General features: G+C 38.2%; 2 protein-coding genes across 2 annotated transcripts in view; one reads left to right on the forward strand and one right to left on the reverse strand.

The window, feature by feature from the left end:
- Positions 1-20000, forward strand: part of LOC137973007 (zinc finger SWIM domain-containing protein 5-like) — a 435845-nt gene that overhangs the window by 160821 nt on the left and 255024 nt on the right. The window lies entirely within an intron of this gene.
- The window catches only part of LOC137974433 (zinc finger protein 709-like), a 16209-nt gene continuing 8 nt past the window's right edge, over positions 3800-20000 (reverse strand). Inside the window, exons 1-2 of the mRNA XM_068821396.1 lie at positions 19953-20000; positions 3800-5709 (exon numbers count right to left, since the gene is read on the reverse strand). The exon at positions 19953-20000 is cut by the window's right edge and continues 8 nt beyond it. Of these exons, the coding sequence (XP_068677497.1) occupies positions 4866-5672 (807 nt within the window). The 5' untranslated portion in view covers positions 5673-5709; positions 19953-20000 and the 3' untranslated portion in view covers positions 3800-4865. The remainder of the gene's footprint in view (positions 5710-19952) is intronic.

A 20000-nucleotide genomic window follows, 5' to 3' on the forward strand; every position in this document is an offset into this window, starting at 1 on the left:
GCGAGGCAAGCGAGCCGAAGGAAGAAAGGGGATAATTTCAATGATGAAAAGTGTAATTTCTGACGGTCGAAGTGACATGGGAGCGAGTTAGTCAGAAATTGAATATTCTGACGGCACGACGTAGAGGACCCTAGGTAGCTATGGGATAGGTTAGGACTATTTAGGAGTTTGGCAGGAGTTTTTCGTCATTCTGCGTTTGTCAGTCGCTGATGCTTTAACTTTATGCTTAACTTTGAACTGCACTGTCTGCTTATCTTTCCTTGTGTATAGTAGTATACCCTTTCCTCGGGGTTTGGTGCCGTTGCATTAGATGAGAAATACGTTTCCACATATTTTTGGCTCCTTCTAAAGGGTGGCTTTTAGTGGTTTTTCGTATCTGGCAAGGCACTGTTGCTTAGTTTATTCCTACAGTAATGCAGTATATTTTGTCTATTTTCACAGGCGGTGTTATCTGATGTCCAGTTTGTAACCAATTCAGGTAAACGGAGGTCATTTTCCTCAGCAGGCTGACTGACGTGCCCACAATAAACTATTTTCCCATTGAAGTTCCGTGTTGGTGTAGTCAGAATCATCTGCGTGTATTGTAAATACTCTTTTTCTTTGGCCATCTCAGTTTTATCAGGAATAATTGACAATTATTCTACGAGGGCGCACTGGATATGAAGCTGGTTATAAACATTTTATATCCAGCAAGTGCGAGTAGAATAATTGCTTTATTAAAAACTCCATGGTGTTGGCGGGGGTAGTATTATCGACTAATTATAAAGCATCGATTTCTGCCCCGGTCTGTTCCGGTCGGAAACGGCTTATGTCGGCCATTTTTTCTCAGAGCTGCAAAAATGCTGACGCTTTCCTTGACCATGGTAGTAAAACTGATAGCGTGTGTCCGGCGAGCCAATGAAAATGCTGGAAATCTGATATCAAAATTAATTACATCGGTGATTACTTCTTTGCACTAATAGATGTTGGTTGGGGGACAAACAAGGCATTAATTACAGTGGATGTATGGGAATTTTGCCGACTTTGAACCATAATATTATAAATCCTGGTCTGACGATTGTGGATAGCGAGAATACCTCTCAAAAAGCGCTTATATTGAGATTATTTTCGTGAAGTATGACGATCCGAATCAGTGGTTGTAATATTGTCATCCTCCTTACCGTAGATAACTCCTTTTTGTTTTTTTAAAGGCGAAAGAAGTAGAACCCTAGGCTGAAAATCTTTTTTATCTGAGAGCCGTGATTGTCTTTCTACAATGCGACTGTAAGAGAATGCCTGTGTGGCGCTAAAAACTAGGGTTTGCTACCTTTTTAGGTTAAGGAGGGATCTTAGCTCTGAAAAAAAGGTCTTTGAGTGATTTGTCCTTCCTCTAAGCGACGATGGGGGCATTCGGAAAAATTCGTGCAAGGTTCGGGTTGTTAGAGATCAAAGACCAGTTCTTCATTGGGATCTGTTTGAGTTTCGGTACACCTGGGTTGTAGTTGGTGACAAACGGTAGAATGTTTTTGGATGTTTTTGGCTTGTATTTCTAAGCGTTATTTCGTGATGAGAATTCGACTTCGGCTTGTATCTTGTTAAGAAGCTCTTGTGGGTAGCCGCGTTCGGGTAGACTGCTTATTACACAGTTTACAATTTATTTTAGGAAGAGAAAGATGCCCCCGTCCAGATAAGGTCGGACCACAACACCGGGGACTACGAATATCGAATAGTAAGTGGGTTCTTTAACGTCCCATACTATTTAATTTCCAACAAGGGTTATGGGAGGGGACCTTCGGTTTACAGTCCTTATACGAGGACTTGAAAGTCTAAACATTTGCAGATGTAATTACAAAGGCAGCACATTCTCCTCAGTTATTTTGAGACCCTGAATATTTGCTTTTATAATTACGTTTCCTTTTGTACACGGAGCTCGCGCCGCGGCGCCTCTGGGATTATCCTTAATAATGTTTATGCTAAGACATCTCTTTTTAGAGATTCGTTTTGTTGTAATAATATCAAATTTATGGAATGCCTTACCTTCTGATCTAAAATCTAAATCTAATGTTAATGTTTTTAAGAACAAGTTAAAAATATTCCACTTCACTAAATGGATTAAATAAAAATTAAATTAAAAAAATATGTTTTTAGGCCAAATATTAGCATTGGTAAACGTTCAGGGTTGTTCCCGTATTGGTAAAACAACCTGTGACCTGTGTTTTGTCCTTGCCCGCCCCATCAGATCAACACTGGCTTTTTCGAGCGCTTTTTTGCGCGATATGAGAATTAATGGCGGGTAATAAAATAAATAAACACCTTTCTGGCTAGCTGGTATGTTGGCCGATAATGTCCTTAGCCGACATACCAGCCGCCCAAAGGGGTTTATTTACTAAATAAGTATTTTGACTGTTGTCTTGTTGCCAATAATTTTCTTAAAAACTATTGTGGAATACATGTGTTATTTTGTGGGATATCAGTATCGTTTCTTGCTAGAGAGCCAAACAAACAACGTGACTTCCCAGTATGGAAAGCCATAACTTTCTTATGTAATCTTTATTCTTTTGGTCTTGAGGTTTTGGAGTTTTGTCACAGTGTACTGTGGCAAAATTACTATGCATGTGGTGTGGTTTTGTCATTAGGTGACGAGGTTTTGTCATATATGACGAGGTTTGCTGCTTACGTGTTCAGTTTCCGTCACGATGTGTTGAGGTCATCTTTTGACGTTCTGTGTTTTTAATCACATAAAAGGAGAAACTCGACGTCATGAAAGAACCTTACCACATAAAATGTAAATACAGCACGACAAAGGAACACCTCAACACATTATCGTAACCATCAAACCTCGTCACGTAATGACAAAACCTCACCACATAATGACAAAACCACACCACTAGACAAAACTTCAAGACCAAAAGAACAAAGAATACTTACGAAAGTTATGGCTTTCCATACCTCAGCGTGTATAGCATGGGGAATTACCGGACAGTCACCCATCCAGGACTTGACTTCCCTTGGGCAAGCGGTGACACTATCACATGAGATCGAGATTATTTGTGCCAGAACAAGATCGAATGGCATCACAATCGATACCCGAGGGATTTCCCGCAGGACTGACAAGATCAGAATGCGTTCTCGAACGCAAAAAAACCCACAAGTCTATTCCTGTTTTTTACCATCGACAATATTTCGAACTCGTTTCGCGGTTTAACTTTAAGAGGGAAAATAAGATGCATGGCCGTCCTTGTTATGACAGAACATACCCTTGTTCGAAAGGACAGTTCATTGAAAACACTCGAAAGCATATTACTAGTGACTTGAATATAGCTGACGAAACGTGAATTTCTTTCCTCTCGGTGAGGCATGTAATCGAAACGGGAAAAAATAGCATCCAAAGAAGTAAATCTACCGAGCAGTATAGGGATTTTCGAATCAGTCTACCGGCAGGAATGAAATAATATTTTTTTTAAATTGTGAAAATCGATTTTTTTTTCCATTTATTAACTAAAGAAAGACTTGACCCTTATTTTACTCACTTAGTTAGGTAATGTATACAATCGGAAAAAAAGAGAGAATTCCCGTCATACACATGTATAATAAAATCATCATCATTCCCCATCCCTTCTCCTCTCCCCTGCCAGCTATAATAACTGACCAGACAAGGTCTCTGACAACTGACCCTGACCTTTGATCGGAGAGCATCTGTCCGAATCAGTCTTTCTCACCTTTCATTTGTACATTATCTCACCGAAATGAAAAGAATAAGCGATTTTTTTGCGCCATCGGCGATGAAAAGACAAGTTGACGGTTAGTGTATTAATATGTATCTAAGAATCATGATGGTTAATCCTAGACCTGCAGCACTTGAGAGAGCTATTTTGCCGCAGCTTTGTAGGGTTCTCAGACATTTTTTAGTCCGCATAATACACAAGCATGAAATAGAATCACTCGGTGCTAGACTATCTTCCTGCTTTTAATATTCTCAGCGATAAAAATACCGTAAACGAGGAATAAAAAAAAGGTTTCGAAATGAGCCACAGCAGTGTTGATGGAAATACGTTTTTAATTCATTTAATGAAATTAAACTTTCAAGCCTCATCATAAATCGAATGCATTTCAATTTTAGGAACAAAATCAAAACTTAACAACGTGAACGTAACTGGAACGCAACAAACCGGAAGCTCAGAGTTCTTCTTGGCTGTCATCAGTTATTATTGTTCCGCAATCTTTCCTGACTTTGTGTTTGAAGTAGTACAGGGTTCTGCAAGAGTACTTAATATTAAGAAAACAAGGAAAACTAGGGAGGGGCTAATATCCGGGGGAGGATATATCCGGATTAATTTTTTTGTTTTCAAGTAGATGGGCCTATAACCCGGGGGGCTTATAAGCCGGGGGGCCTATAACCCGGGGGGCTTATAAGCGAGGTGGCTTATAACAGGAATTTTACGGTACATCAATGAAATTGCTTTCGAAAATAAAGGACATTCACCTCCACTAGGAAGGGGTGAACCACAGGGATTATCTGAGAAGGCAAGAAAGAAAATTCTATTAAACGTTGTAACCGTTTTAGATGCCATATTCACGGGTAGGCACGGCCATCAGGAATTACAGTGTTCGTAGGAGAATCTGGTGCCAAATAATTTTATAATTGCCAAATCAATCAAATATTTCTTTTTTTTTTTTTGAGCATTTTTTAACGCCTTAAAAGACTTTTCTGGTTACCCAATTCCGGTCCAGGGAACGCTGGAAATTGCATTTTAGAGAGTCCAATTTTACAAATTTCACACTGAAGTACAGTACAGTACAGTACAGTACAGATGCTTCGCTATAAAACCCTCCACATTGCTTGCATTTATAAGGTTTCTCTCCAGTATGGACCCTTTCGTGTCTCCTTAAATCTCCTGCTCGGGCAAGCCACTTGCCTCATTCTTGGAAGGCTTCTCTCTAGTGTGGACTCTTTCGTGTATCCTCAATTCCGTTGCTTGGCTAAAACATCGGCCACATTTTTTGCATTCATGAGGTTTCTCTCCAGTATGGACCCTTTTGTGTCTCCTCAAATTTCCTTCTCGGGCAAACCTTTTGCCACATTGTTCGCATTCACGAGGAATTTCTCCAGTGTGGATTCTTTCATGTGTCCTCAAATGCTCTGCCCGGCTACAACGTTTGCCACACTTTTTGCATTCATGAGGCTTCTCTCCAGTATGGACTCTTTCATGTCTCTTTAATATTCCTGCTTGGTTAAAAAACTTTCCACAATGTTTGCACTCATAAGGCTTCTCTCCAGTGTGGACTCTTCTGTGTGCCGTCAAAGCCGTTTTTTGGTTAAAACATTTGTTACATTGTTTGCATTGATAAGGCTTCTTTCCAGTGTGGACTCTTTCATGTATCCTCAAATGATCTCCCCGGCTAAAACGTTTGCCACATTTTTTACATTCATAAGGTTTCTCTCCAGTATGGACTCTTCTGTGTCTCCTCAAATCTCTTGCTTGGGCAAAGCACTTGCCACATCGTTCGCATTCATGAGGCATCTCTCCAGTGTAGACTCTTTTGTGTGTCCTCAAAGTCGTTGCTTGGTTAAAACATTTGCCACATTGTTTGCATTGATAAGGCTTCTCTCCAGTTTGGACTCTCTCATGTGTCTCCAATGTTCCTGCTTGGCCAAAACACTCTACACCAGTATGGACTTCTACATCTCTCATATACAAGGGCTGATCTACGATATGGTTTCAAATAATGCTGGAGAAAAAAGCATAAAAAGTAAAACAACGAAAGCTAAAGAATATTAAAAAACCACGATGAACAATAGTCACTGTACTATTTAAAAGTCATTCATAAGAAATTAGAAACAAGAATAAGCATACTGGTATACATGACGCCGAAATTGTTTTATCCGTATTAACAACTTGGAATAGTGCTCATGGTGATGCAGTGCAAACTATTAACTGTCTGGTGAAGCGGTTCTGTAGGCAAAACGGATGGAAACTGATACTACCCAGAACGTGGATCTTATCTTGACCCCTTTATGTTACATTTTCAAGAAGTCTTTAAGTTCTGGTTTATTTCCAGATGACTGGAAATGCGCTAGAGTGACTCTATTGTTTAAACTTTGGCCAGTCGGCCTATCTCAGTTATCTCAGAAATGTACCGTAATAGCTAAGGTGTTCGAGAGAATAGTGTACGATCAACTGTATAGTTTTTTGCCTAATCAAGAAATTATCACCGACCGACAGTCAGGTACTCGCTCCTTACACTCGACTGTCACTGCTCTCCTAGAAGAGACTGACAGTTCCTTGACTTGAAAAAAGCATTTGATGCCGTTGATCACGATGTCCTTTTAGCTAAACTTAGTCTGTAAGGAATACAGAAGTCTGCTTACGATTGGTTTACGTTGTATCTTTGAAAATAACCGCACCCAGAAATGTGTTGTTAATGGTTCGCTTTCCAAATTCTGTTCCCTGAGCTGTGGGTTCCCTCCGTGAACCATCCTAGGCCATCTTCTATTCTTGATGTACATCAACGATTTGCCAAACTGCTTATCGTTTTGTCAACCTAGGATGTATGAAGACGGCACCCTCATAACACATGCTAGCGCAGACTCACACTAAATGCAGTCTAGTGGTCTGAATCGTAATTCAACTAACATCTCCAAATGGCTTCTCTGCAACAAACTTACTCTGAATACGACTAAAACGAAGTTTATGTCAATTGGCTCTGGACAAATACTGAGCGCATTTTCTGAATCCTTTGAACTTTCGATAGATAATGTTCCTATAAAACAAGTATCCACCTCTAAATCACTTGGGAGTCTTACTGATGATAAAATGGCATGGCATAGTCATATCGCCAAATACCTAAAAAGCTTGCCTACGGCATTACTGTAACAGTACATTGTAGAATTGATTTCGATAAAAGTTTCTTTCAACTTATAATTAAGCAAGAAACTTTTTCGGAGAATGAGCTTGTGATCAACAGCAGTGTAAACACACTTTGAAGATGATCTAAAGTGAATTAGAGTGTCCCCTTTAAATAATCCTTGCTTTTTAATTACGAACTTTTAGTTTATATTATTTACCATAATAATAGCTCATTTCATACCATGGATTACTAAAAATTACCTTGTGATTGCTTGCTCTTGAGGTGATTATTACGAGACATTCAACTAAGGGGTTCTTTAAAATTGCCACAAGTAGTTTTGTCGAAACAACAGACAAAGAAATTAATTGTTTTAAAAAAACCTGGAACCCGCCTGAGGTGGTAATACTGTTTTAGTATAGTTACAGAGGTGGTGATTTGAAAAATATGCACCAATTTTTTAAAGTTAACTTACCGAAAGTATGGCTTTTCTTTTTGTGGATCGATACGTTCTTTGAAAGTATAAGGCTGGTTACACACCAGAAACTTCACAAGTGTACTCAGGGCGCGACGAAAAAGCTGTTTGATAGCCTGGGGCTAGTGAATTGACTTGACGGGCTAGCGTTTTCTTATCGTAACTTGCCTGATGGGCAAGCACGGTTGGTTCTTCTTTTCTGATGATAAATTGAGCTTTTGTACTAAAGTGTAGCAGAAAGCTCCTACGAGAAAATGATAACGTTATGAAGCCAACTGAGGGAATTTAAGATCTATGACAGCGACGGTCCAAAATATAACTTTTTTTCTAAAATTAATTAATTATTTTATTTACAGCTTACATTACTAACACTACATACTACTTACTCTATTAACAACACTAATACTACCTACGACTCTGTAATTATACTATTCACAATTACTTACAACAGAGTACTGACCTTATCGCAATCTAATCACTACTTAAAAACATGGTATTAACACTGTTTACAAAGCAATCTTTGCGCGGTTTATAAAATAATATAATACAAATTACGGGACACATAAAATACAATACAGTTACTTAGACAGGCAAGACATGCAATGTAATTACTAACTACAGGAACTGACCTACTAAAGGTATCGAGAAATTTACTCAGGAGAGAAATTTGGACCACTTTTTAACAAAAGCAGAGTAATTATTCGTCATGATTGCGATATATCTTTCCATGTCGATTTTATCTTTTACAAGGGTGACGAAATCCGCAAACTGAGGTCTTTTATCATCTAAGGCATTAGTATAAAGAAAGTATTTTCCCATTAAGATTAAGTGATTGAGGGTTAAACAAAATGACCAGTCGTCAAGCACTCCATATATTATTTCATCTTTAAATAGAGTAAATTTCTTTTCTGGAGAAATCGAATTAAACCAAGTAGTAATCTCAGACCAGAATGATTTCGCAATATAACAAGAAAAGAGTAGAGGAGAAATCGTTTGTCCAACATTAATACAATATCGGCAATATCTTTTTATGCTTTTTTTCCACTGATCAGGTATAGCCCACAACAAGCTACGGTTACATTTAATTTTAAATTTTTGCACAAACGCCTTAAGTGAAAAAAAACTATTTCCTAAATCATTAACCAGGCAGGCAAGTTTACATATGCCGACTTGATTCCAGATTCGATAATAAACAGACGATTGGTTTATTCGTATAAAACGATTATTCCAAATTATTTGATTTCAAATGTCTTTTTTATCTTTAGACGTTGTACAGTTTAATTCTTGCCAGTGTATTAATACAGCTCGATAGAATTTTGGTAAGTGTTCGTTGATACATAAATATTTGAGGTCGTAGTTCCATTGCAAGAGAGGTTTTCCTCCTACATTCGACAGCAAGGATAGTGGAATAAGTTTCCAAGGTCCACTGTCATCAGAACACAACCGCTTTACCCATGTAATTTCCAGAGCTTTGTCAAATAATGAAAAGTCAATCACACCAAGTCCGCCTTCATTCTTACCTTTCGTGATAGTTGTTTTTTTAAGTTTCAGATTTTTACCTTTCCAAATATAATTATATAGTTATATTAATTTGTGCCAATTACGAACAGGATACCAGAAAGAGGGCAACCTGGTCTGACTCCTCTACCTAGGTTAAAGTGCTTTGCTGCGAAACCGTTATTCAAGACACAACTAGAGATTCCGTTATATAGCACCGTGACCCACGTTCGTACTTGTGGACCAAACTTGAACACTTCTAGGGATTTTTGCAAGTATTTCCATTCAGTGGAATTAAAGCTTTCTCAAAATCTAGGAAGACGGCCAGGCCTGGGATGTTTTTATATTGGATATCATTCTAATACTTCCCCAATGAATCTTCCTCTTCCAAATCTTCCAGTTTGGCTTGAACTAATAATTGTTGGCGAGACTTTCTATAGACGTAGAGCTAAAGCTTCTGCAGCAACTTTGTAATCATTATTTAGTAGCGATATTGGCCTCTAGTTTTTCAGATTATTTTTATTTTTGTCTTTTTTCAGTATTAAAGATATCACTCCAAGTTTCTGGGTGATCGAAAAGGACCCATTTTCAAATGCGTAATTGAAGCTATCAACCACTACTTGTCCTATAACATCCCAGAATGATCTTTAAAATTCAATGGTAAAACCATCAGAGCCTGGAGTTTTATTGTTTTTGAAATGACTAAGGGAGTCTGTACACTCCCGTAGCGTTAAGAGTCTTTCGCAACTTTCTGCTTCTTCAGTTTTTAGGGTGATAAGACCATCTGAATTGAAGAAATATTGAAAGTTTTCAGAGTCTAGGCACACGCCTTTAGACCTATAGATATCACTGAAAAATGCTTCCTCTTCTTCCAAGATTACTTTGGGATCACGAAGAACAGAACCATCATCTTTTTTTAACGATGTTATATGCTTTCGTTTGTGATTTCTTTTTTCTAAATTGTAAAAATATTTGTTGTTCTTTTCACCAAATTCGTACCATCGAGCTTTGAACAATTGTGCCTCGAGTTTTATTTGCAACTATTTGCGCAAGTTTTTTTTAACCCGATCCATTTCGATTTTAGTAGTTTCATTAAAGTTTGTTCTTAGTGTCTCTTGCAAGCGATTAAACATCGCTAACAATTCTTTTTCTTCATTTAGACTTTGCTTAGCTTTTCTTTTCGCAAAAATTATCATTGAGGCTCTAATTTCCATCTTAATTAAATCCCTAATTATATAGCTGCATCAAAATCCAATATTGCCAACAGATCTATTTAATTTTTACTAATTTTAGCCAACTGTTCAAATTTAAAATAAATTGGATAGTTTTTCCCGGAACGTTTCCTTCAGCTTTGAACAAACCGTACAATTGGATGAAAATCTGGATACTTTCCATTAACCAATCAAATGTCAAGATAAATAAATGAACCGAATATTGGCCAATCAGGTTGCAGCTTTTATCACCGCTTTCAAGCGTCAGCGAGCGATCATCGCTAGCAGGGTTTTGTTTTGTGTTGATAATGGCCGAATTTCCCGACTTTTCTCTCCACCTTTTTGACGACTCAGAGTTTCAAATGGAGTCTTCAGCTAGGTTTCCAGAGATAAATGCTACTGATTTACTCGAGATGTGGGAGAATAATCAGAACAAGAATACTCAAAGAAGCTCAAAAAATTGGGTGTTTGACCTATGGCGTGCTGAGCGAAGCGAAGTGAGAAAACTTGAGGAGATTCCCGAACACGAGCTTTACGACGTTCTTTGGATGCTATATAATCAATAGGTAACAGGACTACATGCTTGTCCAATTTGGAAATAATTGGATTCAAAAAATTCCTCGGACTGCCAAATTGGACTCGGTCTACGGCCTCGTCCAATTTTGGCTGTCCTCAGAATTTTACTTATCCAATTATTACGTGGGATGCATATCATGCATACCACGGTAACAGTCCAGTTGAGTTTTTACGTGGGATGCATATTTCAAGCATACCACGGTAATAGGCCAGTTGAGTTTTTTTTTATTTTTCATTGTAGTCACAAATGTGCATACCCCAGGGATAGTAGATTATCCGCTCGATAAGAATTCCGTATGATATAACCGGAGCCATCGCTCTTCGAACTCGGGCCACGCGCACCGGTAGCGAGTAAGTTCCCACTGAGCCATCGAAGCAACTCTAATCACGTGATGGTTTGTTATATTTATTATCTCGTTCGTAGTCACAAATGTGCCCCACAGATGTTAAAAAGTCCCGCTTCGGGATTTCCAAACTCCCGTACGGCGATTAGCAATCTCACTCTTCTCTCTTCTTCTCTGAGCGCAGGCTAGACACTCTTTGCTCACAATATAAGCTATAGCAAATCCTTTTCGCCCGCGATTATTAAACCTCACATCTAAAAGTATTTGATAAAGTGGACAGACGATTTTTCCTTGAGAACGGGAAGCTTTAAACCGTAAGGGGAATTGTCCAAGTTATTTTTAGATCTTGCTCCGGTCTCGTGTGTTTCCCTGCGCGTAAGCATTTGATATTGCATCGAACGAATACTCCAATGGATCTGTTTTTCTTGCGAACCAGTTTGTTCAGTCGTTCCAAAAGATCTTGTGAATTGAACCTGTGTGTTCAACTGGCTATTGTGTCAAACATTTTGCGAATTGAACAAGACAGTGTGTTCAATCGGCCATTGTGCCAAGCATTTAGGCTTATCAATAGAATGTTATTTTTCACATGACGCCATCAAATTGTAAAATCAAAGCTGCTAAGTTTTGTGATTTTTTAATCCATAGCAGGTAAACAATTACCTAGAAGTAAATCTTTTACCAGTTTTAGGCACCGTAGCGTTTTCGTTTTGAGAATACAGCATTTCGAATTTTCAATTCAAATTTCGCCTCGCGTGACACCAAGACAGTACCTGAGATAAAGCTGTCTGCATGGTTCAAAAACGGTTTGCCTTGTGGTTTTTGGCAAATTAAGCATTAAAGAGGGGGACATTGGGGTGTACTAGAAACCGCAAAACCGAAAAAATAAATCATCCAAAACCGCAAAACCGCAAAAAAATTCGGCCAAAACCGAAAACCGCATACAAAACCGTCAGAAAACCGATACAAAGGTGACAACTACACTAACACTTTATTTCATCAAAGTATTTGTGAATGTCATGGACTTGTCTAGAGCCTTCATATCTTTGAGTACCTGCTAAAATCATAGCCTTTATTTCTGCCGCTCTCTCGAGCCCGGACTTTGTGGGCTCTAAAGCAGCTGGTAATGGAGCCAAGTTAACTTAGGAGAATTTGCACACAACTCCTCTCTAAAATTGCAATTTTGCAATCGCAAAAAGCTATAGCTCTGGAAACTTCAATAAAAACTCTCTAATTGAACATTTTTATTTGATAACTAAGACCTGACAGTTTGGAGATTCGAATGGAATGTTTAAGCTTGGTCTACTGACATGCGATTGCATTGAGGAAGCTAACCGGTACTGTTTGTTCCTTGTTTTACATAGCAGCAGGAACCTGCCCAAAGGTTAAATGTGGTAATAAACAGATACTTACTTAAAACAGAAGTCGAATATTGAACCTCCCCCCCCCCCCCCCCCCAATTAGGACACCCATATAAAGAGGGGAGGGATGCTCGGAAATTTTACATTAAACCCTTAAAGGAGACCAAGCTGGGCGTGGCCCAGGCGTTTCTTGACCCCTCAAAGAGACCATATTATAACACAGAAAAATAAGAAATACAGCGACTTTCAATGATGGCAAAGACATTATCATCTAATAATTTCATTTGCATGAAGAAATATAAAAGTGTAAATATACACTTTTATTTTTCTTCGCGCGCAACCCTAAAGGAGATTTTCACGGCTACATATGATTGCGTTTTGCCTAAAACACCCTAAGTGAGACCAAAATCCGAAATTTACACCCCTAAGCGAGACGACGAGCGAGATCAATTGCCGCTCAAATCTAGGAAAAACCGGAACCCAAATAGGACAAAATAGAAAAACCCCAAAAACACATCGGATAACAAAACCGAAAAACCGCTCGTATTTTTTACGAAAACCGAAAACCAGATGCTAAAAAACGAAAAACCCGCAAACCGCAATGAACACCAAAACCGAAAAACCGAAGTCTTTTGGTACAAAAATCGAAAAACCGATCTAAAAAATACCCAAAACCGCAAAACCGAAAATCCCAATGTCCCCCTCAATTAAAGCTGTAGAGGACACGTTTATGCTCATTTAGTTCAGTTAACGAGGAAAAAGAGAGGGCTTTTATCGCAAACTGAGGTCCAGATGTTTTGTTGATTCGAGGCCATTCGAGGAACAACAACTTAACATGGCGTCTCCGTATAAAGCTCTGTAAACTTGAGTTTCGGAAAACAACTTAGAAACAATGCACCAAACAGACTTGAGACTTGGAGCAGATATTTTTGTATTAGTCTTTTCATTTTCTTGGCTTCCTTCTTAGAACGGTTTCGGATTTATTTTTTTTACTACGGGACAGTCTACAGACACTTTGAGTGTGTTGATTTGGCCATTATGAGTCAACACCCACCATTAGAAAGCAATAAATCTAGTATAAAAAAAGGATTAATGTCTTCGTTACTGAGATTTTGCGATCCCAGGGTCTTTCATTCTAAATATATTTTGATTAGCTCTCACATATTTTAACAAATATAGAGTATTTGATAGGAAATGTACGTGGGTATACTATACCAATTGGCTCAGTTGAACTGAGCCAATTAAAAAAAAAATAGCAAAGGGAGCGTGAGAAAAAAATAAATCAGTTCAGGAGGCTCGAAAGGGTTTTTCGTTGCTATAGTGTTTGTGAAACGATGAAAGATACAAAAGAAGCCGGAGCCTCCTTAAGGTGACTCCCTGGTTTTGCATTGTGCAACCCTACTGCGCATTTTTACCCCCATTCAGTTTTATTTCAAATTTTGCTGAGAATGGTGTCTTCATGGAGTAGTAAAGAAATCTGCAAAGATCCATGGCAAGTTTTTTTTGGCAAAGATCTATGGCAAGTTTTTGGCAATATTATAAAATTGCAAGGAAGGAGATATTGCGAGTCGAACAGCCCGCACTCAAGTTAAATCTATTTTAGTGTTAAGTACTCACAAAGGCATTGAAATACCTTTTTTTAGGAATGTATGTGAATTAAACATAGATTGACAACAGACTATGGGTCATATCATGGATTAAATTCATAAAATTGAGCTAAATTTGTCCAACATCGCGAATTAGCGGCAATTGTAAAAGTGGCTTAAATAGCCGAATTCCTCTGCGTCGTACCAAGGAAACGAGCACGGTGACCTCCCTTTTTCATTACATTATTATCATCTCCTTGACATATTAATTCTACTTGAAATAATTTGTAAAGGTCTTTAGGCATAAAAATTACAATCTTGACATTGTACTTTGGAAAGAAAATTTCTCTCCTTAAGCCTCAATATCCACATGCAAATACTCCTGACTGATGCACATTCATTCTCTTATGCTATTAGTTGGGAGAATTTGCTAAAAGATAAAATCTTCCCTCAAGTGATCATTTTATCATATTGACATAATCTTTCTTCTTGATTACGTAGTGATATTGTCAGAAGGAATTTTATTTCGGTCACTCTTGGGACACCATGGGTGCTTACCATTTAGCCAAAAAATCCGGAAATCTCGGTTGGAGGTCAAATGGAAAGGCAATTTTTCGGAAAATCTTTTCGCAAATGTGGACAACAAAGTCCACTTTTCGGTTCGAAATTGAAATCGGGAAATTCGCTTATACGAGGCTTATACGAAGAATGAAAAAAAGGTTTCGAAATGAGCCACAGCAGTGTTGATGGAAATACGTTTTTAATTCATTTAATGAAATTAAACTTTCAAGCCTTATCATAAATCGAATACATTTCAATTTTAGGAACAAAATCTAAACTTAACAACGTGAACGTAACTGGAACGCAACAAACCGGAAGCTCAGAGTTCATCTTGGCTGCCATTGTTAAAAAAACTTTGTGTTTGAAGTAGTACAGGGTTCTGCAAGAGTACTTAATATTAAGAAAACAAGGAAAACTAGGGAGGGGCTAATATCCGGGGGAGGTTATAACCGGATGAATTTTTTTGTTTCCAAGTAGATGGGACTAATTATCCGGGGGAGGTTATAACCGGATGAATTTTTTTGTTTCCAAGTAGATGGGCCTATAACCCGGGAGGCTTATAAGCGAGGTGGCTTATAACAGGAATTTTACGGTACATCAAATTGCTTTCGAAAATAAAGGACATTCATCTTCACTAGGAAGGGGTGAACCACAGGGATTATCTGAGAAGGCAAGAAAGAAAATTCTATTAAGCGTTGTCACCGTTTTAGACCCCATATTGACGGGTAGGCACGGCCATCAGGAATTACAGTGTTCGTAGGAGAATCCGATGCCAAATAATTTTATAATTGCCAAATCAATCAAATATTTCTTTTTTCTTTTTTAACATTTTTTAACGCCTTAAAAGACTTTTCTGGTTACCCAATTCCGGTCCAGGGAAAGCAGAAAATTGCAGTTTTAGCGAGTCCAATTTTACAAATTTCACAGGGAGACGGGGGACTTGCACCTCTATATCTTTGTCAGAAGGTTAAAACCAGATCGGAAGTGCACAACTGCAACACTAAATATAGGAATAGGGATCGCCTACATATACCACTCTGTAGGACGGCTGCAGGTCAGCGCGCATTTACTTTCAGAGGCCTAAAGCTGTAGAATAGTCTCCCAGATGACTTTCAGACTATCACTAATTTAGATGTATTTAAAGTGAAAATAAAACAGCATTTTTTAAGGGTATTTTTGGAAAACTAAGTTTTAGATATGTGATATTGTAAATTAAGCTGAAAAGCCTTTCGAGGAGATTAATAAAGTTATTATTATTATTATTATCATTATTATTATTACTATTATTATTATTATTGTTGTTGTTGTTATTATTACTACTGTAGAAAATTTGCATAATTATTACAACATTATTAAAACAAGTGAATGAATAAATAAATCAAACACAATTATAGCGTACGATAGTAATGATTATTCAGTTTTGTTATCAATGAGTAAGCGTCAACATAAGCATCCTCAACTCCGAGTACTGTGAGAGGAAATTTCCCAATTGTCTTTTGAATGGCCTTTTTGTGTAAGCGCGCGCGCTGGAGCCAGTCTGGGGGTCGTGTCGTACCTCATTAAACGGGCTTCAGGATTGGCCAGAAGAACAATAGAACGAACAAAGATAACAATGGATTTAGCACAGAAAACAATAGGAAGTACCAGTAGCCAGGAGGAAGAGAGTTCCATAATCTCGTTACAAAGTTGGCAATAGACTTACAACTGTATGCTCCGTCGCGACTACAACTGATTCGAGTTATCCAGCAGTTCGAGAAACGGAAGGTTCGAGAAATCTCCCGGGATTCCACTGTAGTTATTTTTGGAACACAAGTAAACCGAATCCACTTTAAAAATAACAAACAACATTCATACAGAATTTTCATTCTTTACCTTTTCGTTCCTTTTTCATTCACAAGTCAATTGATACTGTTTTCCACACTTGAGCTATGGTATAGCTTCATAGAGCGCTGACATTAAAACCGTAAAACAAGTGCCAGTGCTAGTAATTCAATCAGCTTATTTATGATACATCTATGCCTACGCTCGATTGCTGACTGTTATAAACACTTAAAATAACGGGAATATAACATAAACATGTGACGCAAAGATTACCAAGACAAAAACCGTGCATGGAATGCGGTCTTATCTTCATTTATTCACAGACGCAAGTTTATTCGTGCAGAAAGTCAATTTCCAGTAAAACTGAAAATCCGGTACTTCCCATTGAGAAATTTCCCACTCTTGTACTACCCAGAAATGCGATAATGTTACTGCGGCTTATTATCCAATTTCCGCTCTATAATCTGTGAAGTGGTCGTTTCCGAGAGATTAAAGGAAGAAATAATCCCTCGAGTTTGGACCCGGGTTCGAGTTCGAGTTGAAGATCGAGTTAGACTTCGAGTTGGATTTCGAGTTGGTTTTCGAGTTAGGAACTCGAATGCAAACTCGATGGTTCGGGATTCCCCTCTAATAAAGGGTCGCAGTCGCTTACGAGAGGTTCCAAATACAGTGATTTTACTTGGAAAGTTTTCGTATTTTCACTATTTTGGAAAAGAGGTCACACACGAAAAGTAGAACAAATAACCACAGCAATTCGTCCTTCAACTTGCACAAGTATGATGATCGTAATGTATACTATTAAGTTATTATTCAGTCTCAGTTTAATGTAGATATTTTGTAGTCATTATTGTTTGTTATACACGACCCCACAAGCTGTTCAGCTTTAACTACTGATCGTGTTAAAAATAGAGGTTTACATTAAATTATGGCCGAAGTTAGTTTTGTGACCACGAATTATGGCAATTTGCCCTGTCGAGCTACATAATTAAGAGGGTCAAATGTAACTTTGATCAACACATAAAATCACAGAGTTCGTGTTTATTTTGAATGACGCAATTAATTTCAGGGCCAACCTGCTGCTTTGGTTTTGCACCAGGAGTCATACATACTTCCCCTAATAAAGCGCCTGAACTTGTCTGAACACAAATGTTAGCAACAACAGTTTTTAATGCCGTGATCTCCAACTCGAAAAAGAAAGAACGAAATTTATCACTTACCACACAGATCGAACGATTGAAATATCAGCACACTCTCTCTCTCCTATTTAGTCAATCTGCGGGAGCGTTAATAATAGAAGACTTTCTTCCCCTCTAAAGGAGTTTTGTTTGAAGACAAGAAGTGCATCTGCAGAATCACTTAGCTATTAAGTTATCAGTTTCATCAAATAATCTGACTCCTGACGGAAAGTCAAAACAGCGCAAGCGTTCCTCTGACGAGCGGATTAATGAGTAATCATTTCTATGGGCGGCCATCACCGCCAAAAATACAGTAAATTGAAATAAAGTGACAAATGGACCAGTCAAGATTGAAACGATTTTGCTCAAAAAGAAACGGTTCATGGTTTGGTGAAGTGTGAATTGGTTTAATAGCCGGGCGATCCAGCGAAAAGTCAAATTGACAAGTCAATATTGAGAGGATTTAGTTAAAAAAGGAACAGTTCAACTAACGGCATATTATGAAAGCTGGACTGGACCCAGCTGGACTCTGGGCCGTCAGCAAAAAAATGCAATTAATTTTTATTTTTATTTTTATTTAAAAGCAACGAGCAATTCACTTTCAACTTAAGTTAAATTGTTTAACAAGTTTAAGAGATAAGCGACACCATTATCTTTAATCATAGTTATGATTTCATCCGGAGCTTTTTCCGTTACGCAGGACTTTGTTTGGAGTTAACTGCTCTACCCGCAAAAATTGTCTTCTTGTCGCGGGAGATGAGTTGTCGCTCTATCTCAACCAAGAAGGATTTTATTGACTGTGCACAGGCAGCCCAAACACATAATTCGACTGCTCAGTGAACGTAATCGGTTGGTAAGATTTATCGATTTGAGGCGTTCTGGGCTAGTTTTGAAATTTTCTCCTATCCTTCCTTTAATGAAGGATAGAAGCAGATTTCAAAACTAGCCCAGAACAGCATTTGAATTATGTGTTTGGGTCGCCTGTGAGTAACGCAAACCACTCTATTGATTCAAGTTTGCCAGGCGTCCTTGAGAATAATTTCCTTAAATCCAAATTAAATCCATAACAATTAAATTAAAGCCTACTTCAAAGAACGAAAGAACCGATGATTAGAGTTCTGGTGACTAGGTGAATACAATCGCTGCTGTGCTAAAGTTTTGTTCAATCTTGCCGCTTGCTAGAGTAAAAGATAACAAGAAGTTGTATCTCGCTTGTGTAAACAACCGTAGATATTGCGGTAAGTGCGGCCAAAGACAAAGGCAAATGCAGCAATTAACTTGTTATCAACCAATCTTCAACTCTAACAAGCGTTTGTAAAACGTCCTCTTCGCAGTCTTGCAAATCGTTCGTTTAAGAAAACAGTGTAGTGGGATTCTCAGTCAATTCTCAGACGCAAAATAAAATGCGATGAACACGAAAGCCAATGCAACACACCGCGAAATTAGTTTGCCGTTTTGAATGCGTGCGTTCCAAACAACCCATACCTATATATAGCTGACAGATAATGGTGTCGCTTATCTATTAAACTTATTAAACTATCTAACTCAAGTTGAAAGTGAAAATGGTCGTTGCGTTTTATTTATTTTTTTTAGTCCAGCTTTTATAAAATGCCAGATACTTTCACTAACGATTCAAGGAAGAGATAAGTGACTTGAAAACTATCCTTACGATCTTGGGATGCGCCAGGGAGTACAAACATATAGGAAATTACGTAAACGTACAATCTAATGAAAAGACTGAAGGGATATCGAAAATACTCCGTGTCCGGCAGCTGAGAAGTTGTCGATTACAGCCGTCAATCTGTTCAATGCATTTCTGTGAGCACTCGACACTATCAAGCTGATCAAGGGCACCACTCTACGAGCAAATTAAGCCAAAAGCCTGTGAGAGATATTTCAAGAATCCTTGTAATGTATGAAGACTTTCTTAACAGATGTTTTCATCACCTAGAAGAAATACCTTGGCTGAAAATTGAAGTGCCAGAAAATTTAAGGAATGGAATCTTCATTTTAGAAATTGCTAGCTGAATGTTACTTTCTACGAACTCAACTTCCTAGGAAACCATTGCTCATCCGAAACTGCGAGGTGCAAAAATATCCCTTCCGAAAACGTAAGGGACTACTTTTCCCATGGTTGCAAATCTTTTAGGCGATGTTTTAGCAAAGAACTCTATAGCTGCTTACAACGTAGAACCGAAATTCGTAGAACAGCTTGACTCTCCCGAACACGTATTTTATATTTGGGTGCCTCTCACACTCCAATTTAATGGCTTTCAATTTTCAACGTGCTTGACTGATATAAGTACTTATCGCAATAATGGCAATACTAACATTTTGGAAATAAGTGCTGTGGTCATTTAGCGATTTTGTAATACGTTCGCGGTCATTTAGCCCGCTTTCCGAAGAAAGGGCCGCAATGATCATTTCCGAAAAGAAGACAGGCCCACAAACTTCCATATAACGATAGAACAACCTCCTAGAGACTGATCTCTCACTTAAAATGCAGCAAGCAAACATTCTTACCTTCTGTAGGGGAGTTCTTGCTTACAACAGCTGGACTATTCTCAAAGC

The sequence above is a fragment of the Montipora foliosa genome, chromosome 10, assembly GCF_036669935.1.
Source record: "Montipora foliosa isolate CH-2021 chromosome 10, ASM3666993v2, whole genome shotgun sequence".
NCBI lineage: Eukaryota > Metazoa > Cnidaria > Anthozoa > Scleractinia > Acroporidae > Montipora > Montipora foliosa.